This window comes from Parasteatoda tepidariorum, chromosome 5 (genome assembly GCF_043381705.1).
Source record: "Parasteatoda tepidariorum isolate YZ-2023 chromosome 5, CAS_Ptep_4.0, whole genome shotgun sequence".
In the NCBI taxonomy this organism is placed as follows: domain Eukaryota; kingdom Metazoa; phylum Arthropoda; class Arachnida; order Araneae; family Theridiidae; genus Parasteatoda; species Parasteatoda tepidariorum.
This window is the reverse complement of record NC_092208.1, coordinates 60620659-60642202: the sequence shown is the minus strand read 5'-3', so window position 1 is coordinate 60642202 and position 21544 is coordinate 60620659. Positions and strand designations below refer to the sequence as shown.

At 25.1% G+C, this 21544-nt stretch overlaps 3 protein-coding genes across 4 annotated transcripts in view; 2 read left to right on the top strand and 1 right to left on the bottom strand.

Annotated features, from left to right (window-relative positions):
• LOC107442530 (origin recognition complex subunit 2) overlaps positions 1-17658 on the top strand; it is a 31876-nt gene extending 14218 nt beyond the window's left edge. The window contains exons 10-13 of the mRNA XM_071181521.1: positions 12455-12598; positions 13862-14092; positions 15292-15410; positions 16967-17658. Of these exons, the coding sequence (XP_071037622.1) occupies positions 12455-12598; positions 13862-14092; positions 15292-15410; positions 16967-17044 (572 nt within the window). The 3' untranslated portion in view covers positions 17045-17658. The remainder of the gene's footprint in view (positions 1-12454; positions 12599-13861; positions 14093-15291; positions 15411-16966) is intronic.
• On the top strand, positions 91-7475 carry LOC122269002 (uncharacterized). The gene is made up of 6 exons (XM_071180851.1): positions 91-151; positions 387-464; positions 1883-1984; positions 2815-2919; positions 4233-4442; positions 7396-7475. Exons 1-6 carry the CDS (start codon positions 91-93, stop codon positions 7473-7475), a joined length of 636 nt encoding a protein of 211 aa, XP_071036952.1.
• The window catches only part of LOC107442529 (nose resistant to fluoxetine protein 6), a 30950-nt gene continuing 25162 nt past the window's right edge, over positions 15757-21544 (bottom strand). The window contains exons 14-16 of one of the 2 annotated variants that reach the window (XM_016056116.3): positions 20185-20327; positions 18520-18665; positions 15757-16082 (exon numbers count right to left, since the gene is read on the bottom strand). In XM_016056116.3, the coding sequence (XP_015911602.2) occupies positions 18546-18665; positions 20185-20327 (263 nt within the window). In that variant the 3' untranslated portion in view covers positions 15757-16082; positions 18520-18545. The remainder of the gene's footprint in view (positions 16083-18519; positions 18666-20184; positions 20328-21544) is intronic. The other variant, XM_016056117.3, reaches the window with a different exon arrangement.

Genomic DNA, 21544 nt, shown 5'->3' with positions numbered 1-21544 from the left:
ACTATGTGCAATTTTGAATAGTGAAAATACGAAACATGATGTGCAATACTATGTGCAATTTTACATAAATCTTAAATCGCATTAATCACAATGTGTGATTTGAAATCATGTGAATGTGATTTTAAATTGCATTTACATTGTTGGAAAAAGAGTAAATATGATTTTCTTTTTCTCGACTTTCTTGGAGGAAGTGGATTATTTTTTTTTTACTCTTTAGTAATAATAAAACAGTTGGAATTTTTGCAATAGAGACAAATTTTCTGCAAATTGCGTTCGCAAGTTCACACATATTATATGGGTCTGATATTTACTAACTGTAAATATGACATATGATAGTATTGTGTCATATTTAACCTAAATAAGCATTTTTTATTTCATATTTTAAGGTTTATTTGATGAAAAAAATGATATTGAGGGCAAAAACCTGTTCCAAGTTACTCCTAACAAGCACAAGACTTTTAAAGGTATGTCAATTTTTGGTTTATTTACTTCTTTAAAATATTATAATTATTATGTATCATTGCTCAAGTTACTAATTTTTACTTAATAACATCCTAATTAAAGGTGTATTTGTAAAGTAATAATATAACATTTACATAATTAGGTAAAAAGTATTTAATTATCTGTAGAATACGAATTTACAATCCGGTTCCTCTCTTATTTTTATGAATTTTTATGTTCATGCAGAAAACAAAGAAAATAACTTAAAAGTGACTGTGATATCGCACTGTCCAAACAATAATTTCTCAGAGTCCAAGAGTCCTACAAAAAGAACATATTTTCTTCACAGCCACTTCGTGGGAACTCTCACACATATCTTTATTCACTACATCTACATTTGATCGCCGCGCCATCACAACATGGAGGCATGACAGTGACATTTACTAACAATAAGAAGTCAACTTAGATGGAAGATTTTATTGACAGTAAAAGCTCTGAGATCAATGGAGCGCCTAATTCTAGACTCTAACCATCGATAGTTCTGAGAAATGTCTTTGACTTAATTGCATTTAAACTATTTACACAAAATTAGCAGCCTTGTTTATTGCAGCTGCTTAATTGAATTATTGAAATTATTTCTGTATATTTAAGTACATTTTATTGCTTAATGGTTTTTGTACTACCTTAAGTTACTTAATTATTATCTTTATGGTTTAATTATTCTCAATATTGTTTGATAATTGTCAGTGGAAATCGTTTCATATTTGTTTTTATATTTTTGTCAATCTGATACAGTAGAAAGTCTCATGTGCGGAATCGTCAGGACTTCAGCAAGCCCAGAAAATAAATTTGTTCAAATAATAGGTTAAAAATGTGCTTTATTCAATAAAAAAATGGTAAATTAACAATATTTAGAAACTATTTATTAAATGACCTTTAATTAAATGTTTAATATAATAAAGTAAATATCATTGATAAAATAAAATAAATTTTTTAAAAAAATGCAAAGTAAGCAGATGATGAGTTGATATTTCTTTTCATAAATAAAGACAGGTTTTTCTCCTCTTTTTTTTTCCCCCATTAGATTTGAAGAATTAGCATATCAGGTATTCAGATAAAAATAATGGAGATATTGTCCACTCTGTTACCTTTTCATGCCAACTACTTTTGCCAAGACACTAAGAATAGCCTTTTTAAAATACTGTTTTTAAATAAATAAAAAAAATTTAAATGCCTTTTAAATTTTTTTCTTTCTTTGCAAGATTAAATTTAAAAAATGGGAAAGATGGTACCATGTTCTTCTTAAGTTCTTAATTTTGAGAAGATAATTTAGCAATTATTTTTCTTCAACCAATACTTTTGAAAAAAGTCTGATTTTATCTTTTTCTTAAATGTGTTATTCTGTCTATACTTTTTTTAAGTTTATTCTTCATTATTTCAGAAATAGCATCTGTTGAAAACTCTCCTCGGTCTTCCAAGAAATCTCCTACAAAAGTAGTAACACCTAGGAGAAATGAAAGTTCAGTTCGTCAAAAAACTAAAGGTTGTATGAAATCATTTTCTTCTAAAAATAAACTCTTATTCATATGTTTATTTTGTTAAAACACTTGCCTTATATCATCTATTTAAAAAAGCTAATATCTTTTCAATAAGTTTCTCTTTTTATATTCGTAGGTTGTATACCGAAATAGACTTCTTTTTTTTTAATGTCATTTTATATTTGTGTTTTGAAATTAAAGAAATTAAACTGGGATTCTGAAATAAAGGAAACGAAGGAATACAAATAAAAATATGACCACCGAAGCGGACGTCTTCAGGGGGTACCGGCCCCGGTAGCCATAAAACAAAACCATTTCTAATTGAGGGAGAAGCAAATGCCTAAATTAACTCCCTCAGTACCCCGATGGTTTTGTATAGAAGTCCAGGAAAAAAACATGAAATACAAATAACTAATTTGGAAAAGAAACTGAAACAAAATCATCAGAAAATAAAAACTCACTTAACCAGGTCAAACATCAGAATGGGATTCTGAAAAATATCATTGTGTTATTTAAACAATATGATAAAAGCATTTTTCTTTTTTATCTTTTTTCTTGTTTTAATTTTTGCTGAAAAATAACACTACAAAAATTATACCAAAATTAAAATATTATAGTATATTTTTTAAATAATTTCTCAGACTTAACCATTAAAATAATGTTGTCAGAAGATTTTATTTATTTATTTTAGTTTGTTTATTTTAAATTAACTAAACTAATTGTAATTTAAATCAAGAAAATTTAGAATTTTTAAATTTTACTTATTTTTAAGCTCCTCTATTTAATTTAAGATATGATTATAAAAATAATTAACATTTATTTTTGTTAATTGCAGCTGGAACACCAAAAACAGGAACTCCTTCATCTCAACGAAAGTGCTCTGCTAAAATAGAAAATACTGTTGAAAATAAGAGTTCTGCTCGCTTAAAACTAAAACAAGGTAATATGAAGTAACCCATTTACTTTACTCTTATTTTAGTTGTGTCAATTGAAGACAGATCAGTCCAAAAAAAAAGAAAATTTATCTGGCTTAGAAACTCAGTTCTTCAGCATTTGAAAGTACTAGTAGTCCATTGTTCTAAAACAACTAAAATGTGACTTTTAATCGTAAAAAATAATCTTTAGTGGTGTGTAGAATCAAAGTCAAATGACTGACAATTTAGCACAAACTTGCTTGCATGGAGAATTACTATTCATTCTTACATGTAGATGAAAAATACTATGTTTGCGCTATGTTATAGACAAATAGTTATCTGTAAAACATTTACAAAATCTTAAGTTTTTTTGTGTTTATATTTGTTATTTCCTGTTTGTTATTTTTTTTATTTGTCATGTCATTTTTTTCTCTAAAGATTTGTAAAATAAAATTTTGTTGTTTGCATTTTTCCTTTAAGCAAGCTTTGCCTTATCCTTAAGCAGATTTTATTATTAAATGTAAGTGACAAAAATTTTTAATGGTTGATTGTTGATATATTTAAATGCTAAACTTTTAACTTAATCAATATATATATACATATTTCTTTTCTGGATTTGTAGTGCTATTTTATGTATTGATTTCTAAGTTTATATTTATTTTGCAAAATTGTTAAAATAAAATAAAATAGGTTGTAAAATAAGATGCATGACATGGTGACATATCATTTACTTAATCTAAGGGGTAGACAATTGTTAACTTAATTTGATATTATATGTTTTTTCCATAATTTATTTGCATAGTCTAACATAACAGAAAATGCAAAAGGATATTTATTTTACACTATAATAGTTTTAAAACTCACTACAATTTATGTAACATGTGGCTTAGTTTAATTTGATGTTCAAGCATTTTAAGTATTATAAATTATTTGTTTCCTAAAGATAAAAATTGGGTGCACTGAGAATGACTTTAGTTTTTATTTTTAAAAATAGTTTTTATCTTTAAATATTTGTCGATCATTGTTTTCTAACGATATTTTTATAAGTTAATATTACAGAGATAATTCATAAGTTTAAATAACAAATAGCAACATATTTTCAATATTCATATATTTAGAGTAGATGTTGAAAGAATAATTGATTTTTTTAAATTTGAAATCTATTGCTGATAATGTTTTGAGAAGGAATCAGATAAATTCAAAATTTTTCAGAAGTATATAAAAGGATATTGATTTTTTGTAAATATTATTTATTTCACAAAAAAAGCAAATACATGTAAATACATTTGTTTAAAAAATTTTATATAACAATGTAAAATGTTATTAATTGCAATTGCAGAGCTTGCAAACCTTAAAATTGCACAAGTGGATTCTGATCCTGAAGACAGTGATGAATTATCTGATTATGAGGATGTTGCTTCTAATGGTGAAACAACAGATGATGAAAACCTGTCAAACAATGATGTAATCAATAAGGAAAATGGAGAGTTGAGTAAGCGTAGAAAAGAGAAACTTTGCAATGTAATTTTTTTTATTTATCATCACTTTTGTATTTTAATTATTTTTTCTATAAAACTGTTTGAAATATTAAGTAGCTGAAATGCTTTTAGATTGTGTTATATTTGGGAAATGTTAGAAAAAAATTATCAATAAAAATTAAAATTAAACCATAATATTTTAGAACTGAGACTGGGTTGGTTTCCTGGCACGGAGCTTTTGCAGCCCATTCCAAACTGTTCTGGCGATGCCGTTCAGAATCAAACTGACATGATTTATCAATTTTCATATTAAGAGTGAAAATATTCTTTCCTTGTCCTTTTGTAAGTGATTTTGCTTATTATTCAAAACAAGCTTTTCATATTAATACAAAATGTTTCCCGACACTGCACCAACAATATTTTGTCATCAAAATGAAAATTCATTTAAAAGTACATTTAGAAATTGAGAATTTGATTGGTGCCTTTAAAGTTGAACGATCGATCAAACCACATTCAATGGGAATGTTATCTTAATTGGCAAAAATTATGAATTGTATTTTGTTCTTATTTATTTTTTTTAAACTTTTTTATTGTTTAATTTTCTGAACGAAATATTTAAAATATTGATACAAGAATTATTATTAAAGAAAGAACAATAACGTCAATCCACATTTAGAAGAATAGCAACTGTTAATTTAAAACAATAAACTTCTCAAAAGCTGGAGAAATTTGAAGATGCTCCAAAAGCTCTGTGCCATGGAACAGGTCCATTACTTTTGCAATTTCTTCTTCTACAACAGTACAGTTTTTAATGCTTAATTAAAAACTGTAATGTTTAATTAAAAACATGTATTATTTTCTTTAAAACTTTTTAGTATTTGTATAAAAATTAATATTGTTACTCATTATTGAAGCATTTAATAATTAACAAGCAATATTGAGAATGAAATATTTAAAAGAAAGACAAACTATTTCATTTAATGTGTATGAGCTTATTATGTACTCTTATTTTGTATCTTTTTGCTTAATGCTGTAAAAGTTTTACATCATTTATGAAATTTAAAAAGGGGATTCACCAATTAAAAACTGAATAATTATCAGCATTTCTTTTTTTACATCAATGCATAATTATTTTTTCTAATATTGTATTGTATAAAAATTTATATTTTTACATGCTATTCAAAAAGTTGTAACAAATCAGTATATTGGTACATAGCAATTAAATAGAGAAATTGGAATGAAGTAAACCTAGAAAGTCAAAATTTAAGAGCATGATTTTTTTATCATTTAAATTTTGAGTTTTTTGCANTATATATATATATATATAGGGGCCTCTTAATCCCAGTCACTACGATGTCTGAAAACTGTAGTTTTCAGACATCCCTGGAAAAATCAGGGAATTTTAAAGAAAAGCTGAAATTTTTTTTAATTTCACTAATTTAAATTATTTACTAATTTTCTTAATTTAGACTATTTCATCCATTATACCCACTTTTTTTAGACAGAAATGTATCTCCAAGCAGTTGAAATATCATCAACTTAGCAATACTTTGCTTGCATCAAAATTTGCTCCATTACAGCTCTGTTAAACTGGAATGCCACATAAAAGTAAGAATGTTGCTAATGTAAGAATGTTGCCCAATGTTGCTAAATGATTGTGGAAACCTTTGACTGCTATGGACTGTGCAATTTAGGAAAGATTGTGGTGGAGGTGGAAGAAGGGATTGGGATATTAGCTTCTGTTTTTAAATTCTGTCCTTGGACTGAATCTATTTATGGCTTAAGTTTCTTCCAATGATTTCGTGGTAATTTTTTTCCATTTTGACAAAATGTTTTTGTACTTTTAACTTTATAAAATTCTCCAAAAATTAGTCGGTTATAATTTAATAATAATAATAGGTTTTATATTGCACTCTTTTTCTGAAAGCTTTTGTATTCCCATTAAAAGAAATCTGTGAATTATTTTTTCTCAGCAAACCAACCAATCACTTTTTTTTACAATCGCTAACAGCAATGTTTATTGACAAATTGTTACAATTGTTGCATTAATGCTAATTTTTTCTATTTCATTTTAACCTTTTGTGACATATTTTAATTTTAAAAAAAGGTTTTTTTTAAGAACCAACTATGTACTAATATTTAATTTTACTCTTTTGTTGGTCAATATGTGATTTTTGATTCAAAATTTTGTAACAAAACATTAAAAAATAAAAAAAAAATCTTGCCAAATTGTCAAAATAAATTATTTTTTTCAAGATATGTTAAAAAAATAACATTTTGAATAAAATATTTTATAATATCGACACTTTTCTAGTCTACACTTTATTAGAATAAAGAAACTAAAACCTGGAAATTTTCAGATTTTTATCTGGAAAACCTGGAAAAATCAGGGAAATTTGAAATCTGATTTGAGTGGTCACCCTGATAAATGTACATATATATACAGTACAAAGTCCTATATCCAGACATCAGTTTACAAAAAATGTCTATTTTCCGGACATTTTTTTTTCCAAAAAAACTAAACAAATCTCTTTCTTTTGTTCTACGTTTCTGCAATCTGTTAAAAAAGATATTTAAAAAAAAGAAATTTTTCTTGCTGCTTTTGCTTTATTTAAATATTTATTCTGCCTCAGTATTCACACTAAAAGTTGTTTAAAAGAAAGGGAACAAATTTGGTTCAGAATAATAAACTTTAAATATTAAATGAACTGAATATAAATAGTGTTTGATAAGAACTCCAGCCCCTTCAAATTATAAATATTTTAACTAACAAAATTTAAATAATTCTGTTCCTTGTTTTATATTATAATTATTTTTATTAAATTATATTAATTTACTTTTAGAATATGAGACATGCCCAACCAATTTTTCACAACAAATGGGAAATAGCATGTCTGTATTCATGGAAGAGAAAATTCAAATTATCATTTGCTTGCTTTTGTTTATTTTTTTTACCTATAAGAAAATGTTGTTTTATAAAATTGACATTAATTATCTTCTATTTGTTGTATTTTTATTAAATAGTGCCTGTTCTGATGTTTGTTTATCTTAAAGACCTATTGTCTCAAAAAATTCATGTTCCGGAATTGCCAAAGTCCCGATGATTTCGGATATGTGACCTTCCACTATTTACATATATATTATGAATAAATTTTTAATGTGATAAATAATTACTCAATTTTTTTACTGAAGTGTAAAAAAAGATTGTTTTTTTGTATAATTATATTTCTATTGCCTCTAACATTTGTGTTGTACAAAGTTTTCAATGGCAGTGTTTTTGCAACTAATGGTACATGGAATAATCATAGTTAATTTTCAAAAGAATTAGATTTTTTTTAATATTACCTTACTAGGATAACACTCTTAAAACTTAAAAATTTAATGATTTATGCAGTATTCCTTGCTTAAAACAACATTCAAAAACATAAATTTAGCAAATTTTCCACTAAAAAAAACTTTTCAAAACCCACATAAGTATCTCATCCTCTTCACATTAACATATGCTTAAACTTATAGTAATATGTATATATTTCTCTTTTTTTATGCTCTCATTTAACTTCTCATTTATTTCTAATATTTTGTTTAACCATTTCCTCAGCAATTAATGTTCTATTGATATTTATAAACAAATGTAAAAACTATAACTTTTTATGTATCACATTTTAACCCAGTGGCAGTTTAGAAAATGGGCAAAATTGGGAGAATGTTTCCCCCTATACACTATTCCTCTATGTATTAACATGGAAAAACCGATTTTGCTATTTGAAGAAGACTGCAGGTTAAAATGCGACTTTTTATGTGCAGATGGGTTAAATGGGTCAATGGGTTAAAAAACTGCTGAAAATAAAGGTTGAAATAAAGGCTGAAAATAAAGGCTTAGGTTGGCTAAAATTTGAAGGAAGGACTTGTAGATAATACACAAGAAGGAAAAGTTGTAAACTTTTTTAAAAAATGTCACATTATTTAAATTTTTTTTTTTTAATGACTCTGCGAGCATTAAAACTGTGTATAAGTTTGCACAATATATTCCAAATTATGCATACTACTATTAGGGAGTGTAATGTTTTCTTTAAAATAGCCCTCCTTTTTAAGCATTATAAATGTGTGCCAATTTGCACATGGTTTTCTGTACCTATGCATTACTTTTTCCCTGAATGTAGAATAATGTTCCAGGAGACCTATCAATCAAAGTTCAAAAGAAGCCAAAACTAATCTTCAGATAGTCAAAAAATAAATTTGTTATTCATACAAGTTGGTGTATTGTGCTTTTTTTTTTTGCCACAGATTTTAAACTAAAACTAATTTGCAAACATTTTAATTTTTGATAAAAATTCATATTTAATTAGTTTAAATAAGAAAGTGGGAAAATATTCATTTATTTATTTATACTTAGCTCAATTAAATGTAAAACACAGTTTAATACTTTTAAAAATTATAACAATTAAACCATTAAGTCAAATATTTAAATAAATTGATGGGAAAGCTTTTTTTTTTTTTACTTTTTAGACATAGTATATGTGGTTTATCTTAAATTTTAAATTTACAATAACTATAACTGTTTTGATTGTTTTATATGGACTTTGGTTTGTATTTCAATATGTAATGCTCTTTGCAATTTTCATCACTCTTGTTTAAAAAAAAGGAAAAGGTGTATTTTTAATTAAAAAGTTTTTAAAAATATCTTAATTTTCTCTGCAATGATAAGTTGCATATGATTTAAAGTCTTTGTTTCTTCTTTTATTCCTTATTAAATTTTGTGCGTGAAAAAATAATGTAATTTTGTTTATTTTTTGTAGAAAAGGTTTTAACATATTGCTCTATGGAATTGGGTCAAAACAAAAAGTATTGAATGAATTTTGCAAAGATTGTTTAGATGATTCCATATATGTTGTTATCCAAGGTTTTTTCCCTACCATAAACATCAAGCAGGTAAAATATTTTTATCAATTAGTTTCAAAGAATGTCTGAAAATGCTATCCAAATTAAAAACTGTTAATTAAAATATTTATGTACAACATAAAATCTCAATGACAAGTAATGATATTAAATCAATTTTTTTTAAATAGATACGAATAATAATTATATTCCCTTTCTCAAACCCTTTTTGCATTGTTTTAAGATAAATGATGTAATTCTTTACTTATCCTAGACTCCAAAATGACTTAAAAACCTATATTTCTTATGATGATTATAATTGACTTTATTTATAAGTAGAGTTCTGTTAAAATCTTTAGTAGAATTATTTAAATCCTAACATTGCTTGCTATCAAAGAAGCTCTATCTAACTTTGTTGGAATTTTAATTGAGAAACTGTATACAATATGTTAAATGTCTATGAACTAAATTATGAACTGTTCAAAATTGTTAGCAGATACTTGGTTTTCAAATACTTAAACTAAAATTTAATTCTGGGTATATCCTTTTATGTTAAGAATCATTTGTCTTATCAAATTGGGTAAAAGGACATAACAAACCTTCAGAAAATAACAAAATCATTAAAAATAAGTTTTTGATATTCTAGTTTATGTTTTAAAAGGGTATTTCTCCTAAATTTCTCTGTTTCGCTCCCACAAAAAGAAAGTATATTTTTTTTAAACTTTTGGGAAGTTACCAAAATACCATTGAAAATCGAGAATAAGTTTTATGTTTTATTATTGTCTAAAAGAGATCTAAAGTATAAGTATTTTATTGTATAGTTTATTTTTCAATATTTTTATTTAATGTTAGCATAAGTGAAAAAAAATTAATTATCATATATTTGAAAAATAATTAAAGTATATTTAAAAAATAATTAAAGTATATTAAAAAAATAATTAAAGTATATTTAAAAAGTTAATTAAGTTTTATATTGTCATTTTCTATATCTTTTTGTCATTTATTACACTGAAAAGTGACTTTCAACTCTGCTTTCATTTTACAGTTGTTGTTTTAAAACCATTTAAAGCTTTACAAATGATGTCCAACTTAACAATACAGTTTCAAACATATCATTCAAATTCATAACTTTATGCTTAAAATATTTTAATTATTATAAATCTGCAGCTGCATGTAAAAATAAAACTATTAGTCAAAGGCTTAGTCATCAACAAACGGTTTTTATAATTTATATAATTATTTTATTATACCATTTAATTATTTAACTAATTTTTTAACATAATGTCAATTTTTTAAACATAAATCAAGCTGTTGCTATGTTTTTTTTTATAGAATCATTAAAAATTAATTTTCCTTCACTTTTAAGCCACAAAAGTTAGAACATTAAAATATGTATTTGAAATAAATAATCTAATGCTAATTTTATAAATAAGACTCTATTTGTATTTAGAAAATTCACTTACTTTTATAAAAATTGTATATTGTTTAAATCATTAAAACATTTTACCTATTTTTAAAATGTAATATAAAATTTTTTTTCTTTCAGTCTTTTATACTAAGTTAAACATCTGATTATGCTCTTCATTACTTTCTTCCTTTTTTCTCCTTCTTTCTCATCTGACATAGAATAGGTATACTGCTAAAAATTCTTTTTTAATTATTTTAGTTAAGTTATATACATGTAATTTATAGTTTAATTTCCATTACAGATTTTAAATACAATAACTGAAGAAGCCTTAGAATATCAGGGAAAATTTTCTAATGTCAATGAACAAGTGCAGTATTTAAAAAAGCGCTTCTCTAAAGGTTAGTTTTAAAAGTTAAAATAATTTATTTTGTTTTAAAAATGTTTTATGACTATATTTTCTGATTAATTTGCGGCTTGCTTTCATTATACGATGTGTATGTTATCATATTAGTCTATAATCTGGTCAATGTCAGCAATCACATTGTGTAACATATATCTTTCTTAAACATTATTTTTCTTACTTAATCATAATTACACATATCAGTGTTCAGCGTGCATTATTATTAAAAAATGCTGCTTAAAAAAATTTAAAAACATATTATTTTTTTTAATCTTTTTAACATACTGAATGTTGACATTTTCTGATGTGAGTGAAAAAATTATGATGCTCATGTAACTTTCACCATTAATGCTATCCACCATTAATGCTATCACCATTAATGCATTTCACAATTCATACTAAGTGTTAACACTTGTTAGCATAAGTAAAAAATGCAGTAAAGCACTACTTGTACTTTTTCCTTTAAACATCATTTCATTTCAGTCCCAGTTTACTCTTTGTCTAGTTAGTATTGAAATAGTTCATTTAACAAATAAAAAAACATAAATTATCAGTTATACATTTTTTTCTTCATGTAAGTGCATGAATATTCTGAATCTGAAAAACTCGAAGTGAGGCTTCAAAAAGGTATTTTCTTTTTAATTATTAGCTGATTGAAAAATCATTAGTAAGAGATAAGAATAAAAGGCAGTCATTTCAAGATCACTAGACTGTTTGCTGAAAAGGACCGCCTCAATTGTTTTCTATACCAACAATATTACATGCCAAATTTAAAATGCTATTACGTTATCAAAATTATTATTTTTATGATGAATTTATTCTAATTTGCTTAGTTTTCAATCATACATTTTTTAATTTATACATCAATTTACATTTGTCCCTTGAAAATCATATAAACGGTGCTTTACTGCATAGAAAAAAAGTTATTTGACTTTCACCATCAGTGCATATTGATTGTAAATGTTTGCAAGTGTAAGTGAAATTCATGATATTTAATAGATATTTCAGACAACAAAGCTTCTATATGATTGTTGATATTCTATACAATGATAAAAGTTACCAAGTTTGATCTTTTGCAATATGCTATACGTATGGTAAAACTTTTCATAAGTTACAATTATGCCTAATGGATCATTTTAAAATTTCCCTTTTAATTTAAAATTTATTTATGACTAATTCATTAAAATTTGTCATATTTTAACTGTCTAAACTCATTTTATGTGATTTTTCCAAGCAAATAAAACATGACTAGTTATTGTACTTCAATATATAGTCTCTATTTTGAATGTGTGACTGCGCTCTCTTTGTTATTCAAAACTTTGCTGAGTATAATATTTCATTTAGCTCATTATTTAAAATTGTATTATTATCATAAAATATATCTTTTAAATTTATTTTAGGGGATGAAAATCTCTATTTAATATTCCACAATATTGATGGTATGAGACTTCGGAATGTAAAAATCCAAACAACTCTTTCCTCCCTCGCAGCTGTTTCAAATATTCATTTCCTGTGCAGTGTAGATCACATTAATTCTCCTTTGAGTGAGTATTTTAATTACCTAGCCTTACAACCTCTATTCTTTTTTAGGATTTTGCCTTCTGCCATGTATTCTATTCTCTATTGTACATTAATAAAAAATACAATTTAACTTTGACAATTCAAAGCACCATTTGAGGGTAAAAATTTTTAAATTGTTGAAAGATCAACTAAATGAAAATTGAATAAAGTGTTATTTTTAATTCAAGAACAAGCTTGAAAGCAAATTATGCTAAAAATTCAAAATTTTATGCTAAAATTAGATTTTTTTGAAACTTAATCAGAAACCTCTAAAAAGTAGATACCTGTTTAAATTATATAACAAATGCGCGCGTTCAAAGGCTACTAATATTAATTTAATACTTGCAACTCACTTTTCTCATTTTGAAAACAAAAGCTATTCTTGAATAAACATTAGCCTTCACAATTTAAAGATCTTGAAAGAGAAATTTCTTATTACATAAATTGGCAAAATTTTAACTTTTTATTAAATGAATCTAAATAGCTGTTTTTTAAGTAACATTTTACTGAAATTTCAAAAATGTAAAAAAAAATTGCAATGGGCAAGGTTTTTGAAATTAAAAGCTTCATTTTTTTGTAAAAATATGCATTTTATTTATATGCCTACCATGTATTAATAATGTGGTTTTAAACTATTTTCTACTATAATTGAGGATTTAAAAACTTCATTTGCTTCAAAATTATGAAAAGGGTAATTAAAGTTGACATGTTTTGAGTGCTCAGATGTGAATAAGAAGGAAAAAGGGATTTAAAACAGAAAAGCACTGAATGTGCTAAATTATCTATTGCAGCGCACTAATGGAGTCGTGGGCATAAATTTGATTTCAATATTGTCAAAAATTTTTCCTCCCCTGTCACATCAGCTCATCTTGATGCTTTTGAATATTTTTTCATTCAAATTAAGACCAATTCCCTTTTTTATTATGTGAATTCTTCCCCACCTTTCCATAGAGCAGGGGAATGCATTTTGCCTCTCTTGGTAATGCTGAAGAAAACTAAATTTCTTAATATTATTGATAATAAACATATCCTGAAAACCGTTTATACAATTAATTATAGAACTGATATTTATTTAGCACTCAAAATCAAAATCTTAAAATATTTACAATATTTAATTATTTTAATCTTTCTGAGGTTTTTATAATAAAGTCATTACTATATGCTGATCTATACTTGTATTTAGATTTTAAACATATTGCGGTTTAAAATGTAATTTTGTTGTTTTTTTCCTACTCTCTTCTATAAAGTATGGAACCAAATTATGCTCAGTCAATTCAAGTGGATTTGGTTTGATGTATCTACTTTTGAACCCTATGTTATTGAAACATCTTATGAAGATTCCATATTCAAAGATCAGTCGTCACATCTCCTTCTTAGCTCTCTACTTCATGTGTACAGTAGTTTGACACCTAACAGCCAAGGAGTATTTCGTATTCTTGCCAAGTACCAACAAGAACAGCAAAACAGTCCTAATTGTGGTAAGAGGAATAATTGTTTTTAATACCAACATTACAGTATTGCCTTTTTGTAAATTATATTCATCCAGTTAAATTTTAATGTATCGAGTTAAAAAATCATACACCTCAGCTTTTTTTTAATAGTTAATTTTTTTAAAAAATAATGATTTTTAACATAGGTGGTTGATATCAAAACGCTCTATTAAAAATTAACTTTTTATCATTTTCTTATAAGTTTTAATTTACATTTTTAGTTTTTTAATCCTCTGGTATGATTTTGATATAAAAAAAAAACTTTCCACTTTTCTATAATTTTTTAACCTAATTTGGAAAAGAAATTATAAAAAGAAATTACTAAAAGAATAATTATTTTTGCTAAAAAAAATTAAACTTTGTGATATTTTTTTTAATAAAAAAACAGTGTTGTCAAAACAATTTTAATTAGTTATTTATTGTTCTAAAGAAATGCAATTTAAACTATAAAATAAGATGGATACTGTTGGATTTCTTTTAATAAATTAATAATTAATTCAATAAATTAATAAATCAATTTATCAATGAATCAAAAATATTTTAATCAACAACATCTCAATCCCAAAAAAATATTTAATTCATAAGTAAACTGAAATATTAGTCTACATTGGAATAATCATAAACTTGAGTTTCTTTCAAAATTTACCAAAATCAAAATGCCTGAGAGTAAAATATTTTTGTCTCAATTAAAAGAAAATTATAAAATTTGTTTGAACTGGTTTTAAATTCAAACATCTCATATAGGATACCTTCATAAATTGTTATTTTGAATACTCCAGTTAATTATTATTTTTTGTTTTGTTTTGAAATTCTTTATTGCTATGAATAAAGATTAATGAAAACAGAGCTTAGCAGGAGGAAAAGAAACAAATCTTTTCAGTAGAATGGAAATTGAAATCTGATTAAAAAACAATGTTATCTTGCTATCATAAATATTATATCCATGTGAAAATGACAGAGTACAATGAAGAATTTCAGTTTTAAGTTGCCAGTTTATATACAATTCTAACAATGCATCTCATCATTTCCATATTTATATGCACTTATTAATGCCAACACTTACAAATCTAATAAACTTTCTTATAAAATTTTCTTCTTATTAAGAAATTTAAGTTCATTTAAATTTGAAAATGATGAAAATTTTTATCTGAAAGTGTGTCCTTTTTCTCATATTGCATTTTTTGTAGGTATTGCATTTTATGAATGGTATCAGGAATGCAGAGAAGAATTCTTGGTTAATAGTGAGATTACTATGCAAGCTCATTTGTCTGAATTTAAGAATCACAAACTATTAACTTCTCGGAAAGTGAGTACATTTTTGTATTTGTGTAGAAATGTCTAATTTGTAAAAAAAAAATTCTGTGTTTTGCTAATGAGCATTTCTCTGTAAAATTTAGTTCATTTTCTTTATGTATTTATATGTGTGGCTAAAATCAATGACAATGTATGCCAACATTATAAGGTGTTTATGCTGAAAATATTTATTATAAGTACTTCCATGATCATAGTATGAATTTGGTTTGATTTTTCAATCCTTTCCTTAAAATTTGACTTAAATCGATATCAACTGTATCAGTTTGAGTTAAGACCTTTTTTAATGGATCACGTGATATTGCACTTGAGACGTAATTGAGGAAATAAAAAATAAAGTCTCTCTGTAAAGTGCAGATTTTATTCTTTGGAAAAGTGGTATTCAAAAACATAGTTTACTGACAGTTAAAATGAGATACACCCTAAAAATTTCAAGTAAACTGAGTCAAACTTCATGATATGTCTATAGGTCAGATAATCTATGATCCAACAAAACAACAGATGAGCACATTCCAGGTAAAAATCAGTTCATAATGTTAGATTTGAATTCCAACAATTTCGGGTGGCCACAATCCAGCACCCACTTCTCAGGCAATAACTATCAGAAAACATCACTATGAACACCCTCTGTTGCAAAAATGTTGATAAGAATGATCAGGTTATCATACTAAAGAACATATCAAATAATATTAATTTACTTTTACTAATGTACTTTACTTATTAATATTGATATGAAACTACAGACAATTTATCAAAAGGTATAAAATAAATACAATTGAGTAAGTTTCGCTGTACGATTGCTTTGTTATCTAGTTATGTGTTACAAAGTACCATACCAGAAGTAAACTATCCAATATAAAGTGTAATAATAACTAAATTGTTGTTTAAAACTAAAAATACACGGGCCCAATTTCAATTTTTAAAAGTGTAAGGTTCTATCATACTGTAAAAAAATCTGACATTTACCTAACTTTATATTATAAACTAACTTTATATTATTTATGTGTACAGTAGAGCGCAGATTATTGCATACTTAATAATTACTATTATTACTGTATTATTAATACATGTGATACTTATTTATCAAACAGTGAGAAAAAATTTTAAATATATGAAAGAGGCAAGAATTATTACGTATTGATGATACATAATTTTACGCTAATCCATAACTTGTTTTTTTAAATATGCTACTGTGTTCAAAAAATATTTTGCTTCTTCAATTACTCAATAGAAAAGTAAAAAATTCTAAGAAAAGGTGGTTGCATTAAAACTTACATTTTATTTGTCTAAATATTGATGGATTTACTTAAAAAATTACAGGTTTTAAAAAAAAGCATGGAAATTGGGTACCATATTTTAGCAAGAAATATTTCAAATTATATGAGAAAAAAATAAGAAAAGTGTTTTTGCCAAGTGATAAATAAATAGGATATTTGGTTAAATGAAGCTCTCTCAATATGTTTAAAATGTTAAACTGTTTTCATTCATCTAATTTGTAATAATAAATAAAAAAATCATATACTTTTTAATGTTTAATTTTGTCTTTTTTAGTCAATTGAAGGCATTGAGTTGTGGTATATTCCTGTAGACGGTGCCACTTTGGATCAATTTTTAGAAACTTGTAAATAGGTTTTATGTTTAGGTACAGCTATATTTTAATTTTCTGTCAAAGAACAGTTTTTTATCATGTTTTTATTGTCTAGTTTTTTTCTTAGTTTATTATGATGCTCTATTTTTGCAGTATATAAAAATGTTCTAATGAAAAACTTAATAAATTTGATTTAATGAAATTCTTTTTATGAAATTCAAGTTATCACATTTCAGCTGGATAAAAATGATTTTTTTTTTTTTTTCAATTTTTTAGTGTCAAATTTATTTGAAATTTTCAAATGTTTTTATTGCTTATTTATCACATTTAAGTTGCAATCTATCTATAACATATAATATATTTTTTTTATTGCTTTTCAAATTAATTTTATCAGATCTTATGTAATTTGTGAAGTTATTTTCTAATGCATTGTCAAAAAAATATACTAAAATCATATTTATTTCTTGATGAAAATTTTCATTGTAAAACATTTTGATTCACGTTTGTGACTGCTATTTTAAGTTGAGAATTGAATTTTGAATTTAAAAAAAACATTTCTTATTACACGATACTTCCTTGACTTTCATTATAAATCTTATATTTGAATGTTATTTTTTGTTCCAACTGTGGCAAATAAATGATACATTAAAAATGACTTTCAATATATTATGATTGAATTATTCTTTAAAAAAATGGATGATGTTTGAATATGATGTGTAGCTTCACTATTTAGTGTGACTCCCTGCTACAGCAACTATTTCACTTTAGAAACCCATACATTAAGTTCTGTTTGCTATCCCATAGACCTAATGTTATTTAACGCCTATTAGAAAGGTTGCACTGAACCATTCATTTTAATATAGTGATCAAAATTTAGTTTCTACCGTATTACATTTTTTAAACCAATACTTAGGTTAAATATATTATCCTTAATTATCAAATTCAATTACAATAAATATGACCAAAATGTTAACGCACAAAAATGTGATCAAAATGATTAACTTGATATTTAATTTTTAATCTCTTGAAGAAAAAGAAAATTTTATTTCAAAAAATAATTTTTTTCTCTAGTTATACTTATTTTTATTGTATTTTACGTCTGGGCATTGAACAGACAACACAATAAATTATGCTTATATGATGTTTACAAAAAATAATTTTCTCTATTGATAGTTTAAATTTCTAGCTTTAAAAAAGTAGTAATGACATTTTCACATATCCAGTAATTATTTTATAAAAAAAAATATATCTATGCATTAAATTATTTATTTGTTCCAACAGTTCACAAGTGCTTAAAAATTGTTAATCTGAAAGCACAAAACTAAAAAAGACATATCATATCTTATTTTCATAAATAATTAAACATATAACATTAAATAAATGCAAAATAACTTGAACTTTAATTAATAATAAATAATATTAAATTTTTTTCTTAAAGAGATGCATAAATAGTCTTATTTATAAATATAAATTGTTTTATTGTTGTTTTTTTTAACATCTGCAAACATATATTTACCTTTTCAAACTTAATGAAACTTAGTATCATTTTGATAACCTTGTCCTTAAGTATTTTTCAAGATTGATGAAAGGTGCTTCAAATATAATACTGATAACAAATGCTGCACTATACGATACAACCAGGAATGCAAAGTACAACATCACCTATTAATTAAAAATCCAACACCAAGAAATTAAAATTTATACATTACAAGCATAGCTTTTACATGCATGATATTCATGTTTAATTGAAAAGTAAACATTATTATGTTTGTTAGTGTTATCTACTTAGTTATATAGTAGCAAACATATGTGCATGTATGAAAATATTGAGGCATTGAATTTGACTCTTCATTAATTTATTTAAAAACAAAAAACCGTTTGGATATAAAATTCACTTAATATTATAATATTTTATTTTTCTATATAATAAGTGTGTAAAATACTTTATTAAATCAAACTCAACTATACTGTATCCCCACGTTCGGTATGCATATAAATAGCAAATTTTATAACATCTGTAATATTTTCCACCAACAAGACCACTAAACATCACCAGTTTTTATTAAATTACATTCTAGAATCTTTCTTTTATTTAGAAAATGAAAACTGAATATAAAATGGGTTCTAATTTAAACTTATTTGCATATGTCAATGAAAGATATAAAATAAAAAAAATGGAGTTCAATTTGAAACTAGTCTGATGTGATTTTGTAACAAGTAAGGAACCAAATTTGTACTTAATAGCTAAACAGTGTTGCCATATTAGTAAAAAGTAAAAAAATCCCTTTAAACCAAAATGGAAATTGAAGAGCTCAAGAATTTAAGTGATGCTTTTTGAATACAAATTTGAATAAATTAGCTTGACATTGACAATAGTTGGTAAAAATTATGTCCTGCCTTTATTTCTTGCCTGCAGTCTTCCATTTGGTGAAATCTATAAACTTTTCACAATAATTTAAACTGTTTGTGTGATATTTTGATTAACTAAGGTTGCTTGTCGACTGTTTGTTACAAAGAAACTTGAAAGCTCTGAAAATACTTTGTGATTGACTCTTATTCACTGAGATCTGCTAAATTTAAAAACTTGACAATATAATTTAATATTGTTGTGAATTAATATATTTCTCAAAGAAATATTAATTTGTTTACTTTATCACCTTGCTCCTCTCACCAACCCCGCAATTGTCTCACATTCATCTTTGCTTTTTTTTTTCCTTCAAAAGAAATAGATTTAGGTGTATAAGATGTAAATAAATTTAGGTGTATTTTGTACAGCCTAATATGACAAATCACAATGTTTACAATGCTCCTTATTATTCAACACTCATGAGTTGATTTATATTTCCAATTAATTTAGAACCAGGAGTTGGTGACTCAGATATAAATCAATAATAAGCCACAGTTTTTATAAGAGCCCAAAAATTCAATTTTGTTCAGTTGCAAGATTAATGTTAAAAATAACCGGTAATGAATTTTAAGAAAATTAAACTTTTTTCTGAAATTCATTAATTGCATTGATATAAATGCCTTAGCACTATTTCTACCATACTTTTAAGAAAACGGATTTCTATATTATAATTGCTATCTGTAATTTTCAGCAAATACTTTGAATTGAGCGATAGAAGTGTTACATCTAAAATAAATCATAATAGCAAGAAATTATGTAATAAAAATAACTTACCATGTTAGTATGAGTAAAATAAAGTGGTATCTTCTGTGATTCAAAGTACCAACTCATTATTAAGGGATGAAAAAGGTATGCACAGTATGTCAGACGGCTTAAAGGTACCCACAGATCAAATGACAAAATCCCGTTAACTATTTCTAGAAATAAAATTTCGTTATAAAGCATGTTTTAACATTATGTATTTAAAAAAAAAACTCTTGATTAACAAAAATTATTACCAGTGAAAAAATACATTTTATTTTCTTTTAAATAAAAAATGTTGAGTGAAACGATGTGTTAAATTAACTCAGCGGTTCCCAAATATTGTTCTGTGCTCCGTGGAAGAGTTAAAGGGATTCCGAAAGTTAGGACATTTGTTTTAACTAGCAACCTTTGAAACCATTAATTATAGTTAGATTCAATCAATAATCCATTATTTATTTCATATTTCGGCTGCTCTTATGAAATTATTTAAAATAAAATGCCTTTGGAAAAAATGGATATCTTTCTAATAAATATAATTTTTCTAATAACAATGAACTGAATAAATTATAAAAAGATCGTGCATTTGTAAAACGTTCATTATTATTTCCCATTGCTTTTTAAATGAAAATAAAATTACCAAATTTGTTAATAAAGAAATAGTTTCCCTAATAGTGATTTTCAACGCTTACAGCAGTTTGTTTTAGATTTTATTTCACAGAAAATTATATTTTATTCATTTACAGCTGCAAGCATTTATTACACCAAAAATAAATTTATAACTAATCTAGATACAACTCCGTCACTTCGATTTTAACTGTAGGGCATAAAAACAAACTCAAGATTATTAATGATAAAACGAGAGAAAAAAATGTCATTCTTCTTATTAAGTGTTTTTAAAATAAAGACTTTTATTAATAAATACGTTCGGAATTGTCTTTTTCTACTTTATCTATGAAGTTGGGGTTTCACTGAAAGAAGGTAAATCATTTAGAGCTCCGTTGCCAAAAAAAATTGGGAACCTCTGAATTAACTAGTGTTATTAATTAGTTAAAATTAAAAATAAGGGTATTTTTATAAGAACAATAAGCCTAAATTTGCATCATAGAAAATATGAAAAATTTTTACATTCAGATCAATATTCTCAAGCAAAAATAACAAATGTGGGAATCCTCATTGAAAAAAACCATGCCTTGTAGTGTGCTTAACATTGTTTTTCGAAGCTCTGTGGCCAAGGAAATAAAAAAGCTATAGTTTAAGTGCCTTATACTTGAAACGATGCGATGATTTTAAACTATAGGTATGATCTTGCCGTGAAGAATTATTTGGACTTTAGATAATTATATAAGTATATAATAAATATTTTAAAAGTTATTAAACTTTTTTAAAAATC